This window comes from Amblyomma maculatum, chromosome 1 (genome assembly GCF_055883805.1).
Source record: "Amblyomma maculatum isolate TAMU_Amacu chromosome 1, ASM5588380v1, whole genome shotgun sequence".
In the NCBI taxonomy this organism is placed as follows: Eukaryota; Metazoa; Arthropoda; class Arachnida; order Ixodida; family Ixodidae; genus Amblyomma; species Amblyomma maculatum.
This window is the reverse complement of record NC_139344.1, coordinates 79,636,160-79,658,842: the sequence shown is the minus strand read 5'-3', so window position 1 is coordinate 79,658,842 and position 22,683 is coordinate 79,636,160. Positions and strand designations below refer to the sequence as shown.

Genomic DNA, 22,683 nt, shown 5'->3' with positions numbered 1-22,683 from the left:
GTGTATTTTTTTTGCAGGTTTGGTTTTATTTTATTAATTCCAAAGCTGGACTCTTAAACTTTCTTCAATTTGTATTCATGAGCAATATTTATTTTTTTTTCACAAAAAATATGTTGGCTTAGATTGGTAACCCTTCTAGTTGCCAGTAAATGGTTTTCTTACAAATTTTGAACACATTCTTGTTTCTTGAGTTTGGAAGTTTGGACAAGTCTTCAGGACAGGTGTGGTTGGATGTCTGGTGGTCTTAATTTTTTGGAATGTATCGAATCCCAATGGTAGTTTAATCATTGCTTGCATGTTTGGCATTCTGTTTGCATTGCAGGTAATGAGTCGGGTAGTTGTTTTGCTAACTTTGTCATAGTTAGTGGTATTAACCAAATAATCTGTCATGTTGCTTTGTCTTTTTTGTTTTTTCACCAAACTTACTCACCATTGTGTGGCACGTATTGGTGTGCACATTTTGTTTCTTGCGTGTATTTGGCTAAGCTGCATGGATGAAGTTCAGGGCGTAGACACCAAAGTTTTTGTTGCATTTGTTTTGCTTTGGAATAGTGTGTAAGACTTATAATGTACATGAATCGCCATGCGAAATTCGCTTGCACTAGCGAAATAATTTTTAATTTTTTCTCGTGCAGTTCCGGTTTCAGCCACCGAACAACAACTGGGATGTCATATTGACATGTTTTGGTCACCTGAGTAATGAAAAAGGCTTCGATGTAATCATTGCTTATGCTTATTCATTTTTTTGTGACTTTTTTTTTTTTTTTTTGCATAAAGATCTATGCAAATTAAAATGATCAAAGCAGCGAGACTATACTGCAGTTTTTTACTTCTCGCATGACCTCAGTGCATCCATGAAGTCATAGCAGTCATTTGGCGGTGGTAACCAAAACTGCAACTACACTGGGAAAAAGAATTTTAACTGACTTGCCGCATTTTCATGCAGTCCACTTGGCCATTCATGTTCAGTACTGTGCTGCACATCTTTCCACAGGCAGAATACTCAACAAAAATTTGGTGTGTCTACTCCTTTAATATTCATAGCCGAGCTTTTCATACAGTCTTTGTGATTTCAGGTTTGCGCACTATAGGTGTAATCACCAAGTTGGACCTCATGGATGAAGGCACTGATGCCAGAGACATTCTGGAAAACAAATTACTGCCACTGAGGAGAGGTAAAAAAGCATTATTTTTCATTGAAATTGGGCAGTCCTGTGAAGGTATTGCTAGCTCCCTTGGCACCAGTGAAAGTGAAGTCTTGATATGGAGAGGGCTCTGAGTACTGTGGCAACTAAGCTTAAGTTTTCCAGATACGTAGCTTGCCGAGTTGGCATAATTCAAATTGTATACTTGAATAACCACACAGAACAGTCAAGTTTCATCATTCAGTCGGGTAACAATATTTTGCACAGAGAAAGCATGTTTTGCACTGTGAAATGAAATTAAGATAACATTGATGGGTGCGTGAGTGGTGCAGTGGCATGCCCCTCTAAGCACCCAGACGTTATACTGCTTGCATGCCATCTGTGGGGCAGTGACATATATAAGGTTAAGGGGATTTTCTGGTAGACTTTGTATACTGCTGCCACTGAGCCGCGCTTTTCTGAAGAATTTTCGCTCCAACCGTTGGGGCAGTGACGCTGGGTTTTCTGCGCTTTGGGAATCTCGTGCTGTCACCTAAAAGTGAGCAAGGCTTGTGCAGTGTCTTTGATGACCCCAGAGGGGTTGTGGGCTGATTTAAGGGTTACTGGAATTCAGTTTTGCATTACTTGCTGAGTAGTGTCTCACCTTTTGTGTGGGCCGTGTTCTTTCAGGATATGTAGGCGTGGTGAACAGAAGCCAGAAAGACATAGAAGGCAAGAAAGACATCAAGGCTGCTATGGAAGCAGAGCGGAAGTTCTTCCTTAGTCATCCTGCATACAGGTCAGTTTTGCCTTGTGGACTGTTATAAGGTTGTGAATGATGCATTATGTTTGAAGAACGTATTCCAACTGGTGCTCCAGAATTTCACTGCATGCCTCCTGGCATATCAGAAGTTCATCTTGAACACAAGTGGCCCTCCCCTTCCCCAAAAAAAGGATGAATATATAAAATGGTCTTGCAGTGAGATCGTTACGAATACAGTGACCTTTCATTAAGACAGACTCGTCTAAATTCTTGGATGAGGTGAACAGTGCGAGAATATATGGTTACTTTCCTGTAGGTTTAACATAAAAAGATCGAAATACTTTTATAGTCGTTCCTAATAGTGGCAGATCTGCAAGAAGCTATCCGTGGAGCATGCACATGGAGGTGTACTGAGGAGAAAAAAAAAAGAAAGATGGCTTAGCTCTGCTATGCCTGGGTATACATAGTGAAAAGCAGTGACTGGCTCGGGATCAGTAGTTAATTTCTCCAGTCTTTGTGCCGTTCGCCAGCAGCTACACTCTCCTTGGCTTCCATATAGAGAGGGTCTAAGTTAAGCGGCATTCTATAATTCGTTGCAGGAAAGGAAAGGCGCAGCATCTGTCACTCGTGGAAGGCAAGAAACGCTGCCCGGCGGCATTGGAGCGCACTCGTTCCCGCTTGGTCCTTATATCTGACAGCAGATGGGTGACGTCACATCCTTGACGTCACCCTATTTGAGTGACTTTGGTACTTTCAAATTGCGCGCCAATCGCAGTATCTGTCACTCGTGGAATCCCGCTATCTTCCTCACGGTAGACAAGTGGAATTATGAAGAGCATTTCACGACCTGGGGCGTGGCACAGCGCTAAAGCGCTCAGCTGGGGATCCAAGGGATGGAGGTTCGATTCCCGGATGGACTAATTCTTTTTTTTTTAATGAGGAGGAGTTGCGCACCTCTTAAGCATTGCTAGGCAACGCTGGCAGAGCTTGGCGAGGGGGCTGCGCAGCTGGCCTTGGCTGTGACGTCACTCGGTCGTGGCATACGGCATACTTAACTCGGTTTCACGCATGCGCAGAACTGGCAAATCTGTGCACCGGCTCACGCGAAGCTCGGCTCCGACCCTCTCCACACAACAGCTTTCATACACCTTCACTCAAAGTGCTGAGAAACTGTCTTGTTTGGGTGTGCTTTTTGGGGGATCTAGCCATCTTCCAAAAACATGGTCAGACCTTGGCATTTAGTGCATATCGCATGCTGCCTGTTTCCTCCAGCAGAATGCAAGGTGCTTGGGTGTGGAGTGCGCATGTTTGTTGATTTAGGGTTTAAACATTTGAGGGCTTAATTTTCAACTGACACATAGCACAACACGCATGAGTGAGGAACATAGATGGCCAGATATTGACACTGCATGTGTACCGTCTGGCAGACGGTGTCATTGAGCATGCTTGCCATGTACAAGTCTTCAAAAGTGAGACGTTAATTTACAAGTACTGCAAAAACTCTTGTATAATATGGACTCTCATATAATACGAGGTGTAGGTGTAATTTTGGGATAGTGAAAACTGGAGATAATGTTTTTCCTTATGCCAGTGAAAGAAAATCAGGAAAAGTATTTATTTACACTGCATTTTGTGGTGGCTCTGTGAGGCATACGCACTCCTTGCTTTTGCGTCTGTCGACCCGCACTAGGCGTCTCAAATAGTGCCACGCACCTTCATGTGCCGGTGCTCCCCTTCTCGCACCAACATACTTGATCAGGGAATTTCATGCAGCTTGAGAAGAGCAGCTCACATTCTCCCCGGCAATGGCAGAAGCCACATGGTCTTCCCGTTGCTGTAAATCAGTAGGCCGCTTCCAGCTCGCATGTGGGACGGCAGCGCACGACCTGCCGGTTAGCACGCGTCGCACCAACACCTGCTCGTGTACATCTAGCACCGCGTGCAGGTGTGCGGCATGTGCGTCCTGGAAGTGTTTTCGAATTCGGTGTTTTCACGATCACCGTCGTCCAGCGTATTGTCTGCTGAGAGTCTCTTGCTAGAGATATCCTGTAGAAACTCTTCTTCAGTACATATAAACGAGTTCATTATCCCGTATTTCTCGAAAGTGCGACCCCGGGAATGCGAGTCAAGCGTCCGCTGTTCCGGTGTAGGGCGTATCCAGCATGGCTGGGACGCCCTGCGAGGGTTGCCACTGGGCCTTAGTTATTTCGGCTTTTCTGGATGGTAGCGATATGATGTGAAAAGTAAATGCAGGAAATTAAAGGTTGACCTCCGGCATACCCCATACTCGCCATATCACATGGTATCACAGCACCAGCACTGCAGCAGTGCAGCCAGCCCGTCTCCACACGTGGAAAGTGATCAGAGAGTGGCGTTAGAAGCACCACATTCAGGTGTGCAGTGTGCTGTTCGATAGGTCTGACCACCAGTGAAATTGTAGTTTGATAGCAGTGCGACTTTCCTGTAGTTCTACTCGGGATTGTTCGAGGGGATAATTTTTATGCCGAGTGGTATAGCTAATAATTTGAGAAATCCGGGTTCAATATATCTAGGAATAACTGTGTATATACATGTATATGTGCACATGCATTTGTATGGAGTGTTTTGAATTCAAGCAGTTGGATTTTTGTCATTGAACTTTCCTTGAACTTTCACTGGTAATTAAAGGGTGGACATTTTTAGCCATTATCAGTGAATAAAGTGCATAAGTGGAACTGTTGAAACTGGGATAACATATGCGTGCATTTCAGCTTATAAAGGACTGGAAAATTTCGGGTACTTGTTCTGGAAATAATTTGGCTTTTGAAGGATTGGGGACCCTGCTGCTGTGTTAGGGTGATCTACTACAAAACCAAGGGACCTAGGTTTGATTCTGGCATGGCAGCCCCAATTTGATGGAAGCGAGATGTAAGGTGTCCATGTACTGTGTGGTTTCAGTGCTTGTTAAAGATTGGCCGAAATTTTCGGGACGCCTCCACTATGGTGTCAGTCACTCTGGGACGGTAAGCCTCCTAAACGAAACCGAATCTGGACCAAGGAAACTTAACAAATCAAAAATGTTCATTTTACTGTGGGTGTGCAGGCACATGGCTGATCGCATGGGCACACCTTACCTGCAACGGGTGCTGAACCAGCAGCTGACAAATCATATTCGAGACACCTTGCCGGGCCTTCGGGACAAGCTGCAGAAGCAGCTCATTTCCATGGAGAAGGAAGTGGAAGAGTACAAGAACTTCCGCCCAGATGACCCATCCCGCAAGACCAAGGCTATGCTTCAGTCAGTTACAGCAGTTTTTTATGCGAAATAGCCTATGGCACTATGTGGTAACACTTGATAATTGCCAGAATAGGCTGGTCACTTGTTCATTCTAACCAAATTTTAGCTGATCAGACATTTTTATTCCAGCATTTTTTTGTTCTAGGTTGTGACACTTTTTTTATCTGCCATTGCGGTTTCTTTTTCAAAGTATCCTAGCTCACTTTTGTCATTTGTATTGTGGAGCCTTGTGTGTGCCGTCCTTTTACCCTGATAACTGTATCAGCTGTTAACATACTGGTTTTCTCTCATAACTCCCACTGCACTATCTTGTGTGTTAAGATGTGTCCTTGCTTGAAATGGTTTCATATTTGAACTGTTATGCATGTCTCTTATAGTGGGAAAGCGCCAGTTGCAGAATGTTTTCTTTTCAGAATGATCCAGCAGCTTCAGACGGACTTTGAACGCAACATTGAAGGTTCTGGCTCTGCTGCTATCAATACGTCCGAGCTCTCGGGTGGTGCCCGCATCAACAGACTGTTCCATGAAAGATTCCCTTTTGAAATTGTCAAGGTATGCTGGTTTGCTTTTTGTTCACGGTTTTTTTTTATTTCTTGCCGTCATTCTAGGTTGCTTTTAATTAGATGGTGTTTTAGCGAGTTTGTTATTAATGATCAAAGGGAATTGATTTTTCAGATGGAATTCGATGAGAAAGAGCTGCGCAAGGAGATTGCATTCGCCATTCGCAACACTCATGGCATTCGAGTTGGCCTGTTTACTCCAGATATGGCCTTCGAGGCTATAGTGAAGAAGCAGATTGCCAAGTTGAAGGAGCCTTCCATCAAGTGTGTAGACCTTGTCGTGGCTGAACTGGGAAATGTTATTCGGCGATGTGCTGAGAAGGTGTGTGCCTATTCACTCATTGCTGCTACCCAAGAATGGACTGTGCTGTCATGTGTGTCATAGTTGAGGGAAGGTCGATATTTTCCAGGAATTAGATGATTGCTGTCTTTGTCTTACGATTACCACACTTGTGATGAAAACTTGGAAGCCTATTGTAACGAAAAAAGTACATGTACCTACGAATTGTCTAATATTGCTGGTGCGTGTAGGTCTTGAAATACAGTCAAATCCACTTATAACAATATTCAAGTGCCATGAAATTTTCATTGTTATAACCGATAATTGTTATAAACGGTTTACACGAAAAAAGCGTAACAACTGCAGAGAGGGGTCACGGATGACAAGTGACATGCGAGCTCCGCTGAGACATCGTTTTGGTGGCCCCGAAAGGGGTCTTGTAAAAAATATGAGAAGGTTGCCGCGGCTTTTTATTTAAAAGCAGAGTAGATTGGGGCACGCAGGCCCCTAGGATGAAATCGCCACAAGCATCTCGCCACCTACATCTCAGTGGCTTGCACGAGAAAACCCCATGTCCGTTAACCTTGCTTGCCTCACGCGAAGTGTGTCGACATCCTTCTCCATGGCATCTAGGTACACCACGTAGTGCAGCGGAAGGTCCCTCGCAAAAACAAAGCCCCAGAGGGACTGAATCAACTGCAGGGCCTCTTGCGAGAACAACGTTGAGGCAGCCTGCCCTACCGCGTCATCGTCGCTTTCGTCGCCGTCACTGTCGTCGTCGGGCGCCTTGTTGAACGCGCTTGCGCCCACTGTCAAGCGAGGAATTTTCTTTGTTGAAGTTCTCAGCGGAGCGGATGATCGTCGACACCGTCGGTTGCGATAGTGTGTACTCCTTCACGATATTGCACTTCGTCTCCAAATCGATAGCCGTGCGTTTTCTTTTCACCGGCAACGCCGTTCGATAATCATGCGGATGGATCAGCCATCTTCCGTTTCGGCAGCGATTCAAACGAGACTGAGAAACTGCGTGGCCGGGAACGACTTCGACGCAAACAACTTGCACAAGCAACCAAATCAGTTTGCAGAACTGTGCAAAATAAGGGGCAAGCGGGTGAGTGAGCAGATCAGCGGATCAGCGCTGTCGGCGCGTTGGCAAAGTCCATTTGTGTTCCGAGGGGTGGAAGGGCAGCGGGAAAAAGGCACGCGTGGCTTACAATGCGGAGAAGGCCAGAAACAGGTTCTATTGTATGAGCGCGCGGCGGGGAGGGTGCAGCAGCTGGAATTTTTTCTTTTTCTTTTCAAGGATTTCACATTCCACTATCTTTTGGCACGAGAACTCAGGAGCCAGACTTCGTTAAAGAACTCGAGGTGGCCGAAATTTCTGGAGTCCTCCACTACGGCGTCTCTCATAGCCTAAGTCGCTTTGGGACGTTAAACCCCACAAACCAACCAACCATCATTGTTATAATCGATAATGTGGCAAGGGGGCATTGTAGTAAGCGGGTTATTTTACCATAGAAAACATACAAAAGTGGACAGTACAGCAGGTTTTCATTGCTGTAACCAATATATATTGTTAAAACCAGTATCGTTATAAGTGTACTCTACTGTATGCCCAAATTATGTTTTTTTTTTGTTTAAACTTGGGGCATAGGGGTGTGATCATTAAAACATTTCTAATACAGATTGAATATTATACACTTACATTACATCTATTGAATTCAAAAACGCGTGCATTTTGAATTTTCATAAGGATAAGGACATAGGGACATATGGTGCTAATCAAATATCAGTGTCATCACGAGCTTGTTTTCTTTCATTGACAAGACATTGCACGCTTTGCTGATAGTGACATACAGGGATACAGTCATTCATTTTGATGTGTGTAGACTGTGACAGTCTCCAGTTTTCAGCACTTTGCTTTCTATCTTCAAAAACTTGTTTGGCTGCCTACAAAGCACAGGTGTAGAGCTTGGCAACAAAGAGTGTGCTTAGAAATCTTTGCTTGGTTGTTGGTGTGCATTATTGTGCAGTGTCAGAATAGAGGATGCATGAGCTAAACGGAATGGGCACTAAGCTAATGCGCACTGTGCAGTCTTGTAGCGTTCTTGAATATTGTGGTTTTATAGAACCTCTGACACACACTTGCCATTGCCTGTCAAACTCAACGTTGGCCTGTGTGCTTCTGGTGTGCATGCTTTGAAACATGCAATATGAGATGGAGGAGATGAGTAGGACATGACTGTTACGTTCATCAGCAGCATATTAACCTTTTCTCACTCCATACTTGTGAAACCGCTTACATTGCACTCGCTTGACATGCTAGCTGCTAGGCACAGTGCTGTTAATGTTGCTGCTTTCCGGGCTGAGATGCGCAGCAATTCGGATATTGGAGACAGTGATGTTGCAATTTGCAGTGTTTTTTCTGCACTTCATCAGATCTTATTGCAACTTGCGGCAGTGTAGTTATTGTGTTGCCATAAAATTCCATTTCAACCTGCAGTCTTATACATTGGAACTTGACTTTATCGTTAATGCCTACGGGTCTGGTGTTCAACTAAGTTCAGCATTGCAGTGCATAAGTATAAAAATGTTATTGTGAATAAATGCACCTTGGCTCACTCATAATTCTATATTCAATGCTAGTGGTTCATATTGGATTGATGTCTAGAAGTCTGTTTTTTATATATAATTGTAGTATTGTGTGTGGTAATGTATGCAAGCACTGTTGACCCTCCCCCTGAGCACTACACTGTGACCCACATGCTGTTTTTCTTGTAGATGAGTCGTTATCCAAGACTTCGGGAGGAAACTGAACGCATCATCACTTCTCACGTGCGTGAGCGTGAACAGACAGCTAAGCAACAGATCTCTCTTCTGGTTGAAGTTGAACTTGCATACATGAATACCAACCATGAAGACTTTATCGGGTTCACAAAGTGAGTTCAACTTTGGTTCAGTGACATTTTCTTTCTTCTAAGTGTACAGAAGGCACTTGTTTTCATATTGTGTTTGAGCATTGTGGCACTTGCACACATGTTCTCGACAGTGGTTGCTGTACGTATCTTTGTGTATGTTGTCTGTACCAGCATATTTGAGTGTGCATATGCACATGTTTGTGTAGTAGCCTTTAATTTTGTTTTTCTCACATCTGTGTAGAAGATGACACCCCTCCTGTCTGTTTTGCCTTCAGTCTGCTCCACATGTGGCTTATTGGAAGCCATCCATGACATAACCTAAATCTGTAGCATGACAAACAAGACAATCCTGAATGCTTTCTTTGCATGGCCAGTTTTCATGCCTGGAAACATTTCCTTTAGGACCTTGCTGCTAGCTTGCTTGCTAGTTGTCTTGAATGAATGACTAGAACTGGGTCGAGGGTTATGTTACATATTTGGTGCTTTTCGTTTCGATTTTTTGCGAGTCCATTTTTGGCCTGTGCCTCTTGGCTTCATTTTTTTGTGAGGGAATGCTTTTCTGAAAGCATTTGTAGATTATTGATGCATCATGTCTGAGGTTAATTTTTGATTTACCTTTTGGGGTATAACGTACCAAGCTTTCAGTCCTGGTTTCTTCTTTTAGAACAAACAGCTATATCTTTCCATGCAGCTTGTCTCCTTTCTCATTGATAGCAGTGCAGTGAATAAAAGCAATCTCGTCCTTCTTTGCAATACCTTCAGCATTTTTGTGCCTTAGCTTGTTAACATGTGCCTTATATCCGCATATCATCTTTGATGCTGCCTTCCTCCACATGTTTGCTTTGTGCTTCTGTAGTTAGCCTCTCGGGTTTTGCGGCTGTTCCTGTATGCTGCCTTACTCTTAGTCTGGATTAATAGAGTAGTGCCTGGCAGTAGCGGCACACACTAGATTTGCGCTTGTTCCTGGTTGCTTCACACTTTGTTGTAGTAGCTGCTGTGGATCTTCAGTGGCTCTTTCTTCTTCCCTTTTGTTCACGTTTGGTTCTTTTCCCCCATTGTTCTCTTGGCTCCTTGCAACTCCCCCTTCGTGACGGTTCATCTTGTGTTCGTCTGCGTGTGTGTCTGGGCAAAATGTTGCACTCACAGGGACGATTATCACTCTGGGTGAGTTGGACACATTTGAGCGTCTGCTTTTTGAAAATAGCACACCGATAGGTGGTCATTGGAAGCCATTATGTTTGCAGCCATCAGCTGGGGTTTGATAGCACTTTGTGAGGCCTGTGTCTGTCTGAACGGGGAGCCATAGTGCACCATGGGCTCATCTTGGATGAGCATGCTGTTTGAACAATCACAGCCATGCAAAACTCGAGGCAGTCAGCCTGTGAGTTGTTTAAAGAGATCACGATGTTGCCCGCAGTATATACTAGGTCTGTTCCATGGTGCATTTTGCGGAGGTTTGCATTAAAGTAGCATTTTTGCATTTTATTTCTTTATTGCAGCAGAGACTGTTCCAAAGGCTTTGCTTGCATGATAAAGCTGGGCATCTTTGGTTCTATGTGGCAGCTATGGTATTGATTTGGATGCTTTGTTTGACAGACTCCCGTGAAAACGAATCCTAGCTTAAATTTCGCTTTTAACATTGCGAAGACCATTTGGTTAATTTTCCATAAAATGCAACATAGTCTCCTTAATAGGCACTGGCTGATGCATGCATTTTGGTTCAGATGAACTTCTACAGCGACTGTGAACCATAGTGGCTCTGCAGCAATATGTTAAGCACCTGTGCTTCTTTCCCAAGGAAGGGAACAAAGCAAAAAAATTAAATAATGAAAAGGAGCTTTCCTGTTTTGTGCGTGCCAGAGTTGAATGTGGCAGGTGACATGCTTGTTTCAGAAGGCTTCACGTTTGCATCTGGAAAAGCACATTGCTCGTGGAGTAAAAGGGGCTTAAATGGTTGCAGGGTAGCTGGGGCCAAGTTCTCAGCTGTCTGCCAGAGGTGTGTGGTGAAGCGTGTCACGCATAGTAAACTTGGCCAGTCTTCAGTGTTGCCTGCCTACCTACCATGTGTTGCCTGTAGCAATGGAGAGGGGCGAGGTGTACTGTGGAACCGGTAAAACTGCCGTGCTGCGTAAGTAGGGATGAGAAAAAAGAAAATTGTGTGATCGTTCCACTTAGCTAGCCAGAGTCAAACCCTGGAGCAGTCTGAGCCAGAGTTAAAGCATAAATAGAAGAAAAAAGGTTTCGGGGCAGCAATTGCTACAGACGAAAGGTGATTACAGATACTTTGCCATTTCTATTTGTCATGCCGCTGCTACCAATCATGCCAGTCATATGCCCTCGCTCCATTGCTTTTGGCCATACACTAAGAAATGCTCTTTTCACAGCTGTCCTCTTACTGCAGAATTGTTTCACCTAATGTCTTCGTGTAATTGCATTTTTTTTCCCATGTATTTGGATACACCTTCACATTCATCTTAAAGGGAGTCTGCTGTCGATATTTGTCACCCAAGAGCTAGTGCATTGTGAGGATGTAGCTTGTCTAGCAGGGAATTTGATGGCTTTTATGTCCGAGTCGCTAGCCCGTAATTAAAAGCTATTATTTGTTTATTTGTGTCTTAAGTTAAAGTGAATTGGGTGAGGGATTTGAGAGGGGTCATGTACTTCTGTGGTGTCTAAATGTGTAATAATGTGTGGTGTGTGGTAGGAATGCAAATGGGCATGTTGCTTGTATGGCTGCAGCAAGGTGCTAGGGAGGCTGTAACCTGCGCTAGGCTAGCATATAGTGCATTTTAGGTCGAATTTGTTCTGTAATTGGAGACAAATTTAATGGTGTTTCATGGATTTATTTCTGAAGGTCCAAATCATGGTTTATGTTACAAGTAGAAATATTTTATTTTTACCAGTTGCAAGAGGATACAGTGGAGCTTTATGGCTCTGAAGAACAGGGTAATGCCATGAAGCTGGCTGTTGCTAGTCGACCTTCAGGCATAGAACTCTGGTGTACATGGTTTACAGGCATGCGACTCAGGTGTGCGTGCTAGTCCTTCAGGACAGCCAGTGGCTGTCAGTTGGCACATTTATGCCTCAGATTGCTGCTTGATGATGTTGGAAAGAGTTTATGGGCACAGCTTTGAGGGAGACTGTGTGCCTTGTTTGGGGTTCACAGTATTGGCTGCATGAACTCTCACCAAAGGGTAGTATTTGATGCAGCAGAATTGGGCTTTGATAAAGGCAACCTGTATTATTGGTTGCTTCACTCTGTTAATAACCTTCAGTTACCATTCTTGCTGGCTTCCACTGACTGTCTTTTGGTTTCCTCTTTGCTACATAAAGTGTCTGCTGTGGTTGTCTTTTGTGATGTGACTGTTTGTGCAAATCCATTGCAGTTTGCTTTGCTGCTTTTTGTATTGCTTTTGTTGCCTGCTTTGTAAGTTTGGAAGCACATTTCAGAGTGAATGTCATGTTAAGGCTGGAACTGTTTTTTCTGCAGTGCACAACAAACAGCCGATGTGTCTTCAGCCGGTAAAAGAAAACTGGGCAACCAGGTTAGTGAATTGGGTGTTTGTGCAACTAGGCAACATTGCATGCAATATTTGCAAGGTTATGTGTGTTTTGCTAGCGTTAGTTGCTGTGGAATGCCATTCACGCATTGCTGGTCATCATTGCTGCTTTTGGTGGGGAGTGAAGACTTCAAAAAGCTCACGTTTTCTGAGCTGTAAACATTGTCGCAGTTTATTAAGAGAAGCAATGGGGAGTATGATTTGAAATTACTTTTGTGTGTGACTTGACAAGGTGGTCAGTTTCTGTTAAAGTTAGCCAGTGGGTGTGGTCTGTCTGGTAGTTGCTGACAGCTAACACTTGCATGTTCTGTTCAGTCGCAATAGTAAGTACAGCTGGCAACTAGTGCAAAATTGTAGATGTAAGGAGCTTGCAGCTTTTAGCTAAAGTTGTGCTTTTTCTCTTTGTCCATTGCACGCTAAATCTGTTCACAGGGACATACCGAAGTAAACAGAGCACGCTGTGCAGTCATTTGGACTTATTAGAAAATTGTGCATGGCTGTACCAGCAGTGTTGTCTGTGCAAAAATCATACTGCCCAATTTTTACCATGCAATGCATGGGAAGAATTAAAAAAACCCGGCACTGTTGAGTTTTTCTGGCAGTTATGTAAAAGTTCCTTTTTGTTTCACAGAACTGTCTGCCAATGGCATATGTACCAGAGTTTTTCTCCCCTCTCATGAAGTCAGCCTTTATAACAAATATGCTTTTTGTCTTCACATACGATGGTAATTTTGTAGGTCGAGCAATATTTGTTGCATAGTGTCATGTTACCGTAAAAACCCGTATATAATACTGACACCGTGGAAAGACAATGTAACTTCTGGATAGCAAAAACTGAAAAAAAAAAAGTTTCACCCGCGTATAACGCGATAATGCGAACGAGGAAAGATCAGTACAAGTATTTATTGCACTACATTTCTCGGTTGCCCCGCTTCGCGCTTTTGCGCCCAACGCCACCCTGCACTTGACGCCGAATAGTGCCACGAAGCTTCATATGCCGGTGCTGGTTCGCTCCCCTTCTCATACCGACACGCTGCTTCTAGTAGGCTGCTTCCAGCTCAGACGCGGGACGGCGGCGCATGAGCTGAATGAGAATTTCACGTACCACGAGAAGAGCAGCTCACAATCACGGAAGGCACACGGTTCTCAGTTTGTTCTAAAAACTAGTAGGCTGCTTCCAGCTCAGATGCGGAATGGCGGTGCATGAGCTGCATGTCGGCTAGCATGCACCGCGCTCGCGCTACTTCGAGTCTAGCACCGCATGCAGGCACGGGGCGTATGCACCCAGGAAGTATTCTCAGATTGAGGGCTTTTGCTATCTTCGTCGTTCGGTGTATTGTTTGCCAAGAGTCCCTTGCTAAAGGCATCTTTTTCTTCAGTACCTCTAAACGTGTTCGGTATCCTGCATTTCTCGAAGGCGCGACAGACATGCTCCATGGGAATGCTGGTCAAGTATCCGCGATTTGGCTGTAGGGCTTGACTAGCATGGCTGGAGAGGAGAGGGCTGTGAGAGACCCATGCAACATGCCGAGTGATCCTTTTGCTATCCCTGCATCATGTGAGGTGCAATCAACCTCCTTCCGGTCGCGCATGCATAGCAGGCTCCGGGGTCGTGAGGATTTGCGGGGTCAGCTTGGTGAAACCGAAACCATCAAAAGTCATTCGATGCCATCACTAGATAGCGCCTTCTCTGGCTGGAAGCCTTGTGCTGATAGCGCTGATAAACGAGGCCGGAGCTGCGAATTTAGGATGAAATTTGTTATTATTCATATATAATATGAGGCAGAAATCTGACATGATAAAATGGAGTCAAAAAACCTCGTATTATATGTGGGTTTTTACGGTAATGCTGTAAACTAAGTTTTCTCTGCCCTATGTGCTTGAAATAACAGCTGCTAAATAGTACTCTCCTTTAAAGTAATAACCTACTGAAAGTGCATAATACTTAATGCTTATATTTCAATATATGTATTGATGACCTTTTTCAGAAGTAAACACTGTTATGCATATATATGTGCTTATGTTCAATGCACACTCATGTATGGCTTAGACTCTTCTGCATTGCCTTTTTGCGCACCACTTTGCATGAATTCAGATAAACTACTAGTGAGGCCATTGTTATAACTACAGCCTGTTGCTCCCTTCTGTACTGTGACTCTGCTGCAGTTGTCACTTGTTTGCACACGGCTTTTTTTTATGGTAGGAGTCTGGTCCCAGCCAAGATATGGATATTGAAAGCGAAAGAGGGTGAAATATATATTACATAGTTTGCAGAGTTTATACTTCAGTTTTGAAAATGGCCCATCCTGTCATTTTGTGCTTATCATAGCATTCCTTCTCTCTAGGTAGCCACACTGCTTTGCTGAATCCTGTATTACCAAAGTTCAGTATTCTTGAGAGGCAGTGGAACTCTAGTATAACTTACCCTCTCTACTCATCTCGCTACCTACTTATTAAGGTGGTGCATTTTTACGTGCCAGGAACTTTTGAGCCCGACAGCAGGGAAAAGTATTAGTTGTACTTTGTTGGTGGGGCTGTTCAAACCATGTCATATTATTGATGCCCTGTTTCCCCTATATTATGATGGTCTGCGAACCAGACGTCTTAACATGGTGGCTCTTTGAAGCTCATCACAGTGTGTCAAGTCTGTTATGTGGCATGTTAAAGTAACTTCTCTTTGTGTCCCATTAATTAGTGAAGTGAAACCACAGATTAATGAAATATAGCTGCCCCCCCCCCCCCTCCCAATCTCCCCCCCCCCTTACTTTTTTTTTTTTACATTCCCTAAAGCCATGCCTGACACATGGCTTTGTGGAATTCAGGAGGCATATGCTCATACAGAAAGCTTTGGTGCCGTGCCAGTGTTAGCACATGAGTGGGATATGTAAATTTTTGTTCAGAAGTTGTTCTGCACATGCAGATTGAGAGGCTTCGAAACAAATAGATATGATAGTCATCTTTGCTTTTGTAAGGGTCTCAAGAGTGGTTAGTGATGCGAAATATTGACCAGCCTTGAGGAAATGAGACACTGGAAAATAGGTAACTATTGGCTGGAAAAATAGGCTGGAAATGGCAAAGGGCAAAGGATGGGTATGAAGAGAAATGCGACTGTTAATGTTTAAAGGGAGCCTTTATGTGACCCTTGACACTTTACTGTTCCTGTGTATATGCCCCTGCAGTACCATGCCGTGTGATCTTCACAAGTTTTATGCTATCACAGCTAGACTAGAGCTTAATTTTGTTTACCTCTAGTCAAGGTTTGTTCTGTGAATGGCATTTGTCCTAGGTCATGAAGCAGCTGCTACTTATCCCCTTGTATTATGGACAGGAGACATGGCACACTGTTTGACCTCAGCAGTGTGCCTGTTCTCCTGGTAACATGGTCAGATCCTACTTGTAGTTGGTTATTTAAGGGCACCTGGTTGCTTTACTTGCTTTTATAGTATTTGGAAGATCTTCAAGGAAGGCTTAAATTTGTTAACTTTGTTTTTCAAAATTTTTTTTTTTTTTGAAAAGTAGGGAAGATACTGTTCATTTGAAATTTGATGCAATAATTGCACTTGCTGTTGTACACCATTCCATCGGGTGAAGAAGATGCCAAAACGCCTCCTCTCTGCATGGCTAAAAAACTAGTTCCGCTGTAGTTTCCCCCGTGCTGGCACCAAGCGCGAAAAGCAGTCCAGCGACCAATATGGCAGCGCCCAGTGACCCAGTTATTGGTAAAGTGTGTAATTACCATTCAAATTCTGAGGCCCTTGCTTACAACAGTTTTCATTTTATGGCTGACTGGTTGCTTTTCTTGGCATAAATGACCCCTCTAGGCAATTCTCTTACTTAACTAGATTAGGCAGGCAGAATCTGAAGGAAATTTTTTAAAGGCTCATTTAGAACTGTTTAGAAGCTATGCAGGCTGGGAAGTTTTATAGTAGGATTGATTCCTTTATTCGATTGCCTGAAAAATTAATATTACAAAAAAAGTTTGCCTAGCTTTGGTGAAAAATGCCTTTTGAGTCATGTATTCATGAATGGAGAAGTAGCACTTTTGTTTGAGCTAGGTAGGTGACCTGAAATCCTTGGAAATGTTTCCAGCAATGAGGTTATTTTGGAGGAAAAGCAAATGAGGCTATGACCTAAGCAACTTGCTGCCTTTTTCTTTACTTTCAGTTTTCAGAAAAGCGTACAATTTTTGATTAGCTTATGTGTAGCTTATGTGTAGACAGCTACTGGCGTCTTGTTTAAGTTTATGTAGGTTAACCAGCAGAGTCAGTTGGATGGTGTAACATCATCGTGAGAGTCACTGCTGCTTAAAGTACAAAAGAGAATAATGTGAGGCATATTTTTCAATGCACGTTGTCTCCGAGGCTGACATATTTTGCGAGAACAAGAAACAAAGTTACACTGTCTTAACAATCCACTAGATTACGCATTAAGCCCTTAATCACCCTTGTAGCAGTGAAACTGTGCTTCAAATCCATCAGCCACCGGTGATCGGTGCATAGTGCATGGTAACGAAAGAGCTTAGGATGGTTCAGGATACTTAAGTGCTTTGAGCTTTATTCTATTGTGCACCTTTCTCATGATATACTTAGCAAGAATACAACACTCTTACATAATTAGGGCAGTACTTTCAGTATTTCTAACATGCTGGTTTAAACTATGCCCTTGGTTTTTTAAAATTTGGTACCTTTGTGCAGTTTGAAAATGAGAGAAGGCTTAGAAAAAACGGGATGATTTTGTAAAGATACTATATTCTGAAGTCATGCAGTGATGTACTGTGTGCAGGCTTCACCTCACTGCTTTTTTTGCGTAGCACGTGCACAATTTTTTATGAACCTCTGACATGTTGTTCTTTGCCATCCTCATGTGCTTCGTGCCTGCAAATGATCTTGCATGCCATTATGGATGTGTGTTCTACTAACATGTTGCTTGACTCTCTATTAATTGATGCTTTGCTTCAGTTCTCATTTGCTTGCCAGCATGCCTGACATCAAGAGCACTGTAATTACTCATTTATTACAGCTGAGACATCTGTACTGTTGGTCAGTTGTCAGGGGCTTGATGTAGTCATCTTAAAATCAAAATTTATCATGACATTTGCATGAAAGAAATATTAAGAGATTTTTCCTCTTGCTATGTGATGCTAAGCACTAAAGGTTTTGTTATTTTGTCTTATTTTGCATATTTGGGTTTCCAAGTTGGCAAGAATTATGTTTCCTCCCCATTTTGTCCCTTTGGTTTCCTAGTCGGTTTTCGCTGTAAGTTGCAGTCATTCCATTGTACCTCTTTCTCTCTCTCTCTTCCTTTGTAGCTTCTCATGTTTTCTTTTGTGCAGCTCGGTTTTGGCAGATTCCCCACAGTGGCATTCATATGTACAGCCTGTAAACTAATAGCATGCTATGGTTTAACTGTTTAATGTTTTGTGCTTTTTGCAAATGGATCCATCCTGGGAAAAATGAGCATTTTTGTTCCAGGGTGAGCTTTGATCAGGTGGTGGGGGGCATGCGATTGGGAGGTGAAACTGGGGGCATAGGTCAAAGCTCTGAGCTGCATGTTAACGAGGTGTGCTTTATTTGCTATGTTGGTGCTGGAGCTTGAGAAGGCTTGACAACTGTTTGCCATGTTGTTTAAGTGGAAAACGCTGGCCACCACTGCTTGCACTTTGCGGCCAAAATAAAATCGCTAAAGCACTCCATGTCATGCATAGCTGGTAGCATGTTGCTAGGACGTGCCTGTCATGCAAGAGTGCTGGCGGTCATGCAATTATCGGTCGGAGACTCACTTCTGTGGTTTCATTAGTAGGCTATGAATGCCAATTTGTTTTTTTTCCTCTTTGTAGATGAAATGGGTTGAGAGAATCGCCGAGGGGGCATTATGCATTCCTTGTTTCAGTCAGCACTTGTTAGAAGAAAATGAGGAACCTTAATATGTTTCACACGCTACTAACGTTATTAATAGTAGTATTCATTTTGCAGTTTTGAAGTGAAAAGCAGTAACGCATAGTGTTTTAACATCTCTCTATTCTTTCTTAGTATAGGTCACAAATACGGCTATTTAATGACCTTTATGTAAGTTTTTACCTTGGTTTCTTAATACTGGTAACGCAACAGGAAGGCACCATTGCATGACAATAACTCAAGCTTCTATGTGAGGCTTGTGCCTTGATGCAAATGCACAGTAGCACTCTTCATCAGAGTGACTGAAAGTGGCAGCAGTGCCTTCCTTCCTTGTATGGTGTGTAGTAAGTTTTCGCACCACATCTGTGAATGTGCATGTAGGTTGTTTTCTATGCTTTTGTACTTCTGCAAATGCTACTGCAGCCTAACCCTTTAAGTGCCTGATAAAATGATATTGAGCACGCTAGGTTGTTTGAACTGTTCTTGTTCTAAACGGCAAATGTTTATATCAAGTGTAGCTGCGGGATTTCATAATCTATGTATTAAGAAGGGGTTTGTTACTTAATCATGCTCCATGTTGTTGTCATTGCTACTGTACACCTGGACCTGGACATAAGGCCAGGTGTAAAATCAGTCAAGATAAGATGTCTTTGTAAAATATGCATTGACAAATGAAGTGTAATATAAACTGCATGAAAAGTTTTCTGGTATTATGAAAAGACGTTTTTCAGTTGGTTTAGTTTTTTTTGGGCCCAAAGTTTTGTTCTGAATTAATGTTACGGTTTCGTTGTGATTGACACCATTGTGAACTAGTATTGCTGCAACATCTGGGCAGCTATTGAGAAAGGAAATGGCAGTTGAAGCATGTTTTCAATGTTTAGCAGTTCATATTTTTAACAAACGAGCATAAAAAATAAAGGTTATGGTAGTTGGCCTAAGTTGTAAGTTTCTTGGAATGCCTAAACTTATATTTAACTTTTCAAATTGCCTCTAGACAAATTTCTTTTGTGAGTGAATGTGTTGTAGAAATTTTAACAGAAAAAGTTTCTCCCCAAAGTTTAGATTTATTTTTTGCGATGCTTACATGAAGTACGTTTGTTAGCAGTCAGGTTTGGTACTGTGGTGTTCTGTAGAAATTGTATCAAAGTTTTAAGGCCACAGTTAGTTCGACTGTTTTGTAAATATTACTCGTGAGGACTGCAGTGTTTGCCTGAACAGTTTTTTATTTCAAAATTTCGAGTGAGTTCAGCTGTCTGAAGAGGAGACTAGCAGTGACATGGCAGGTTTTACAAGGTTCTGCAGTGTACTGGGCAGCTTGTTCTGCATACTGATTTGACGCTTTAGCTGGGTACCTTTTGTGTAAAATCTTCACAAAAATTGCAAACACACATATTTGCATGTCACTACTTGGCTCTTCTGCGGCTTGGCACGTAAAGGGTTAACCAGGGATAGATCAAAAGTGCAGTTTCTGTTTTTCTTTCTTTTCTTAAAGTTTACTATTAATTTGAACAACTGTGCTTATGCTGTAAAAGACAGAGTTCATTATATTGGCAGATGTAGTGTGCATATGAGAGTGTGGAAGAATGGAGTCCCTTTTATATTATGTACAGCTGAGTGCATTGCATGCCTAATTGAGCATTTCTTGTTCACGCACAACTAACAAGTGCAGTAAGTACTTTTGGAGACTAGAAAGCCCGCCTGCAGCTGAGAGTCTAGCATTATTGAAATATTTTCTAAGGTATGCTACAGCTTACCTGCATTCACTTTGCATATTTTTTCAGGGTCATGTTTGTTTTTTTTGTACTTTTGGCAGTCTGGAATATTGTGTATCATTTAAATGCGGGCAAGAATTGGGAATTTCAGCAATTTTTGTGCAGCCAAGCACGTTACCCATTCATGCTGCTCAGGTGTGAGTAGTACAAGCAAAATAGCAACAGGATTGAGGGGCCCTTCTTGTTAGCACCACAGTGGTGCTTTTGATTCAAAAGTTTCACATGCACACTGCATCTGGACTCGGCAGCAAAGGTGGCCATACTTGCAAGGCTGTCATGTGCCTCTCATTCTTCGCACAGTTACATTTTGACATCTAGTGTTTGGTACAAATAGCTGTTGTGTGCTGCAGTAACATTTGTAGTTGTATTCTGTGCTACACAATTGGTCAGTTTTTGTGTATGATGTTGCTTTAGCTGCAAAGTTGGTGCATCGGGCGCATTAGTGCTCGGTAGTGTGTGCGTCATGGAGATGACACCAGAGTTCGTATTCAGCTTTTCGCAACATACTGAGCTGCAGTATTTACTATTAAGAAATGTGTGTACAGAGACAGCTCTGTTTTTGTGCAGGTGTATCAGTTAGCATGGCTGGAAGTGCTGCACCCTGTACGGTGCACTTGGCCAGACCTGAATGTTGCAGATCATTTTGAACACAGCTGTGCTTGCAAAGGAATTGTTGAAAGTGAGGGTACTCTATTATGTAGACACAGCTGAAGTTGAGAAATATGCTGTCTGGCACTTGAAGCCTATAAGTTGGCAAAGGATGACACTTCCTTCTAGTGCAGTTTTGGTGCAAGAACTAAAAAAAGCCATACGTTGTTATGCTACAACCATCTTCTTGTAATTAACTTTGGCACGTTGGGGGTTATAATATTGGGTATACGTCATAAAGTGTTCTTAAGGGACAGGTTTACAGGATCTCAGTAGTCATGCTGAGACATTGTGATCTGTAACTTAAATAGAGAAAGAAAAAGTGGCTGTTGAATTTAACAAGCCTTGCTTGATTAGTCTTTTTGGGTTTCAGGTTTTGAAAAATTCAGGCATGATCACTTGCAGTCCAACATTGTCGGGTGGAAATCTACTGTGTGTGAGGCTGGCTTTATGTTGTGCAGTCTCTTATGGCATTATTTGCCATGTGTGTGATTCAGGTGATTCGCAAGGGGTGGATGTGCATCCACAACCTGGGCATCATGAAGGGTGGCTCCAGGGACTACTGGTTTGTGCTAACATCAGAGTCTATCTCATGGTACAAGGATGAAGAGGCAAGTAGAGTGATTTTGCTCTTTACTTATCAGTATCATTAAATAGAAAGTACTACTAGCAAAAGGTGCTAATACCAGATTTCTGGCTAGCGCTTAAAGACAAACTGCTACGGCCCATTGCTGGTATGAGCACAGGGCAATATCAAAGGTCATATCAGAGAACTGATAACTCAAAATGTATCACCCAGAGTTGGCTTGACTATGAGGGACATGGAGAGATTATTAAATTTCAGGCCCTAGAGGTTCTTAGTTTCCAAGGATTTTTATACTTTGAAATGTGGTTACTATGAGTGGTAATGTACGGACACAATGACAGAAAAACGCTCGTGGCGTGTTGCCAGCAGGTAGATCTGTCGCGCACCGAATGGGTCGAGGAGTTATGTTCGGCAACTTGCAGCTTGCTGCGAATTGGGTAGAACCAATGAGAGACGTCCGGCTCAGTGACGCAAGAGCTTTGGTGTTGCCACCTCGTGGCTACTACCGAAGTTAACTTCCAGTGGTGGAAGCGGCGAGATGATAGTGTCCCGTGCCAGTCACGACAAAGCAAGAATTCTCCTTGCGCGTGTCCGTGTTGAAAACTGAGCCTCAGTTGAGAGAACATTATGGATCAGTTTCTTGAGGCTGTTTGCGGTTATTCCTTTTCTGTACGACAAAACTCTCCCCGAGTTTAGATTGGAAAATTGACCGATGGTCGACCATCGTCAAAGCATTCAATATCATAGGTGAGTTGTTTACGTACTGTATCTGAGCACCCAATGAATATTCACGTCTGGAAGAATGTAGAGAGGTGAGCACACTTGTTTAGAGTGCTTCAAGCGGTATTCTATGGAGCAAACACGATCAGCGTGGTAGTAAATGAGGTGCGAGAAGCTGGAATGCGTTCTGCTAGTCGAGAAAAAATCGAGTTTGAGACAAGGTGAGACCAGCAAAGTCACGTGACCTCGACGGGGGCCACCATGCAGAACTGATGTGACCTCTGCCTCACGGGTGGCATCCTCCCGCTGGCGGCATGCTGCACGTGCTATGCTGGCAGTGTGTCTGTACCTGTAGAAAGCCTTTGCCACTAAGCCACCTTGCCAGCTACCCCATTAGCTGATTTAAAGCTTGTCGAGGACTTTGAATTGTAGCAATTTTAAAAATAGCTTGGTTATTGTGGGGTGTTCTTGTGGGATAGCTTAGCTGGAAGACTATTAAAACCATTATAGTAAACCCCCTTAAACTTTAGCTCCATACTTTTGCTGAGTTTTTCGCATCTCGCAATAAACTTGCTTGGGTA

General features: G+C 43.1%; 1 protein-coding gene across 4 annotated transcripts in view; it reads left to right on the top strand.

Annotated features, from left to right (window-relative positions):
• Positions 1–22,683, top strand: part of shi (dynamin-1 shibire) — a 67,747-nt gene that overhangs the window by 7,346 nt on the left and 37,718 nt on the right. Inside the window, exons 5-14 of one of the 4 annotated variants that reach the window (XM_084588418.1) lie at positions 1,077–1,175; positions 1,815–1,923; positions 4,970–5,164; positions 5,578–5,716; positions 5,840–6,046; positions 8,786–8,943; positions 10,069–10,086; positions 12,413–12,467; positions 17,726–17,737; positions 21,294–21,407. In XM_084588418.1, coding sequence (XP_084444544.1) covers positions 1,077–1,175; positions 1,815–1,923; positions 4,970–5,164; positions 5,578–5,716; positions 5,840–6,046; positions 8,786–8,943; positions 10,069–10,086; positions 12,413–12,467; positions 17,726–17,737; positions 21,294–21,407 — 1,106 coding nt within the window. The remainder of the gene's footprint in view (positions 1–1,076; positions 1,176–1,814; positions 1,924–4,969; positions 5,165–5,577; positions 5,717–5,839; positions 6,047–8,785; positions 8,944–10,068; positions 10,087–12,412; positions 12,468–17,725; positions 17,738–21,293; positions 21,408–22,683) is intronic. The other 3 variants (XM_084588420.1, XM_084588419.1, XM_084588421.1) reach the window with 3 other exon arrangements.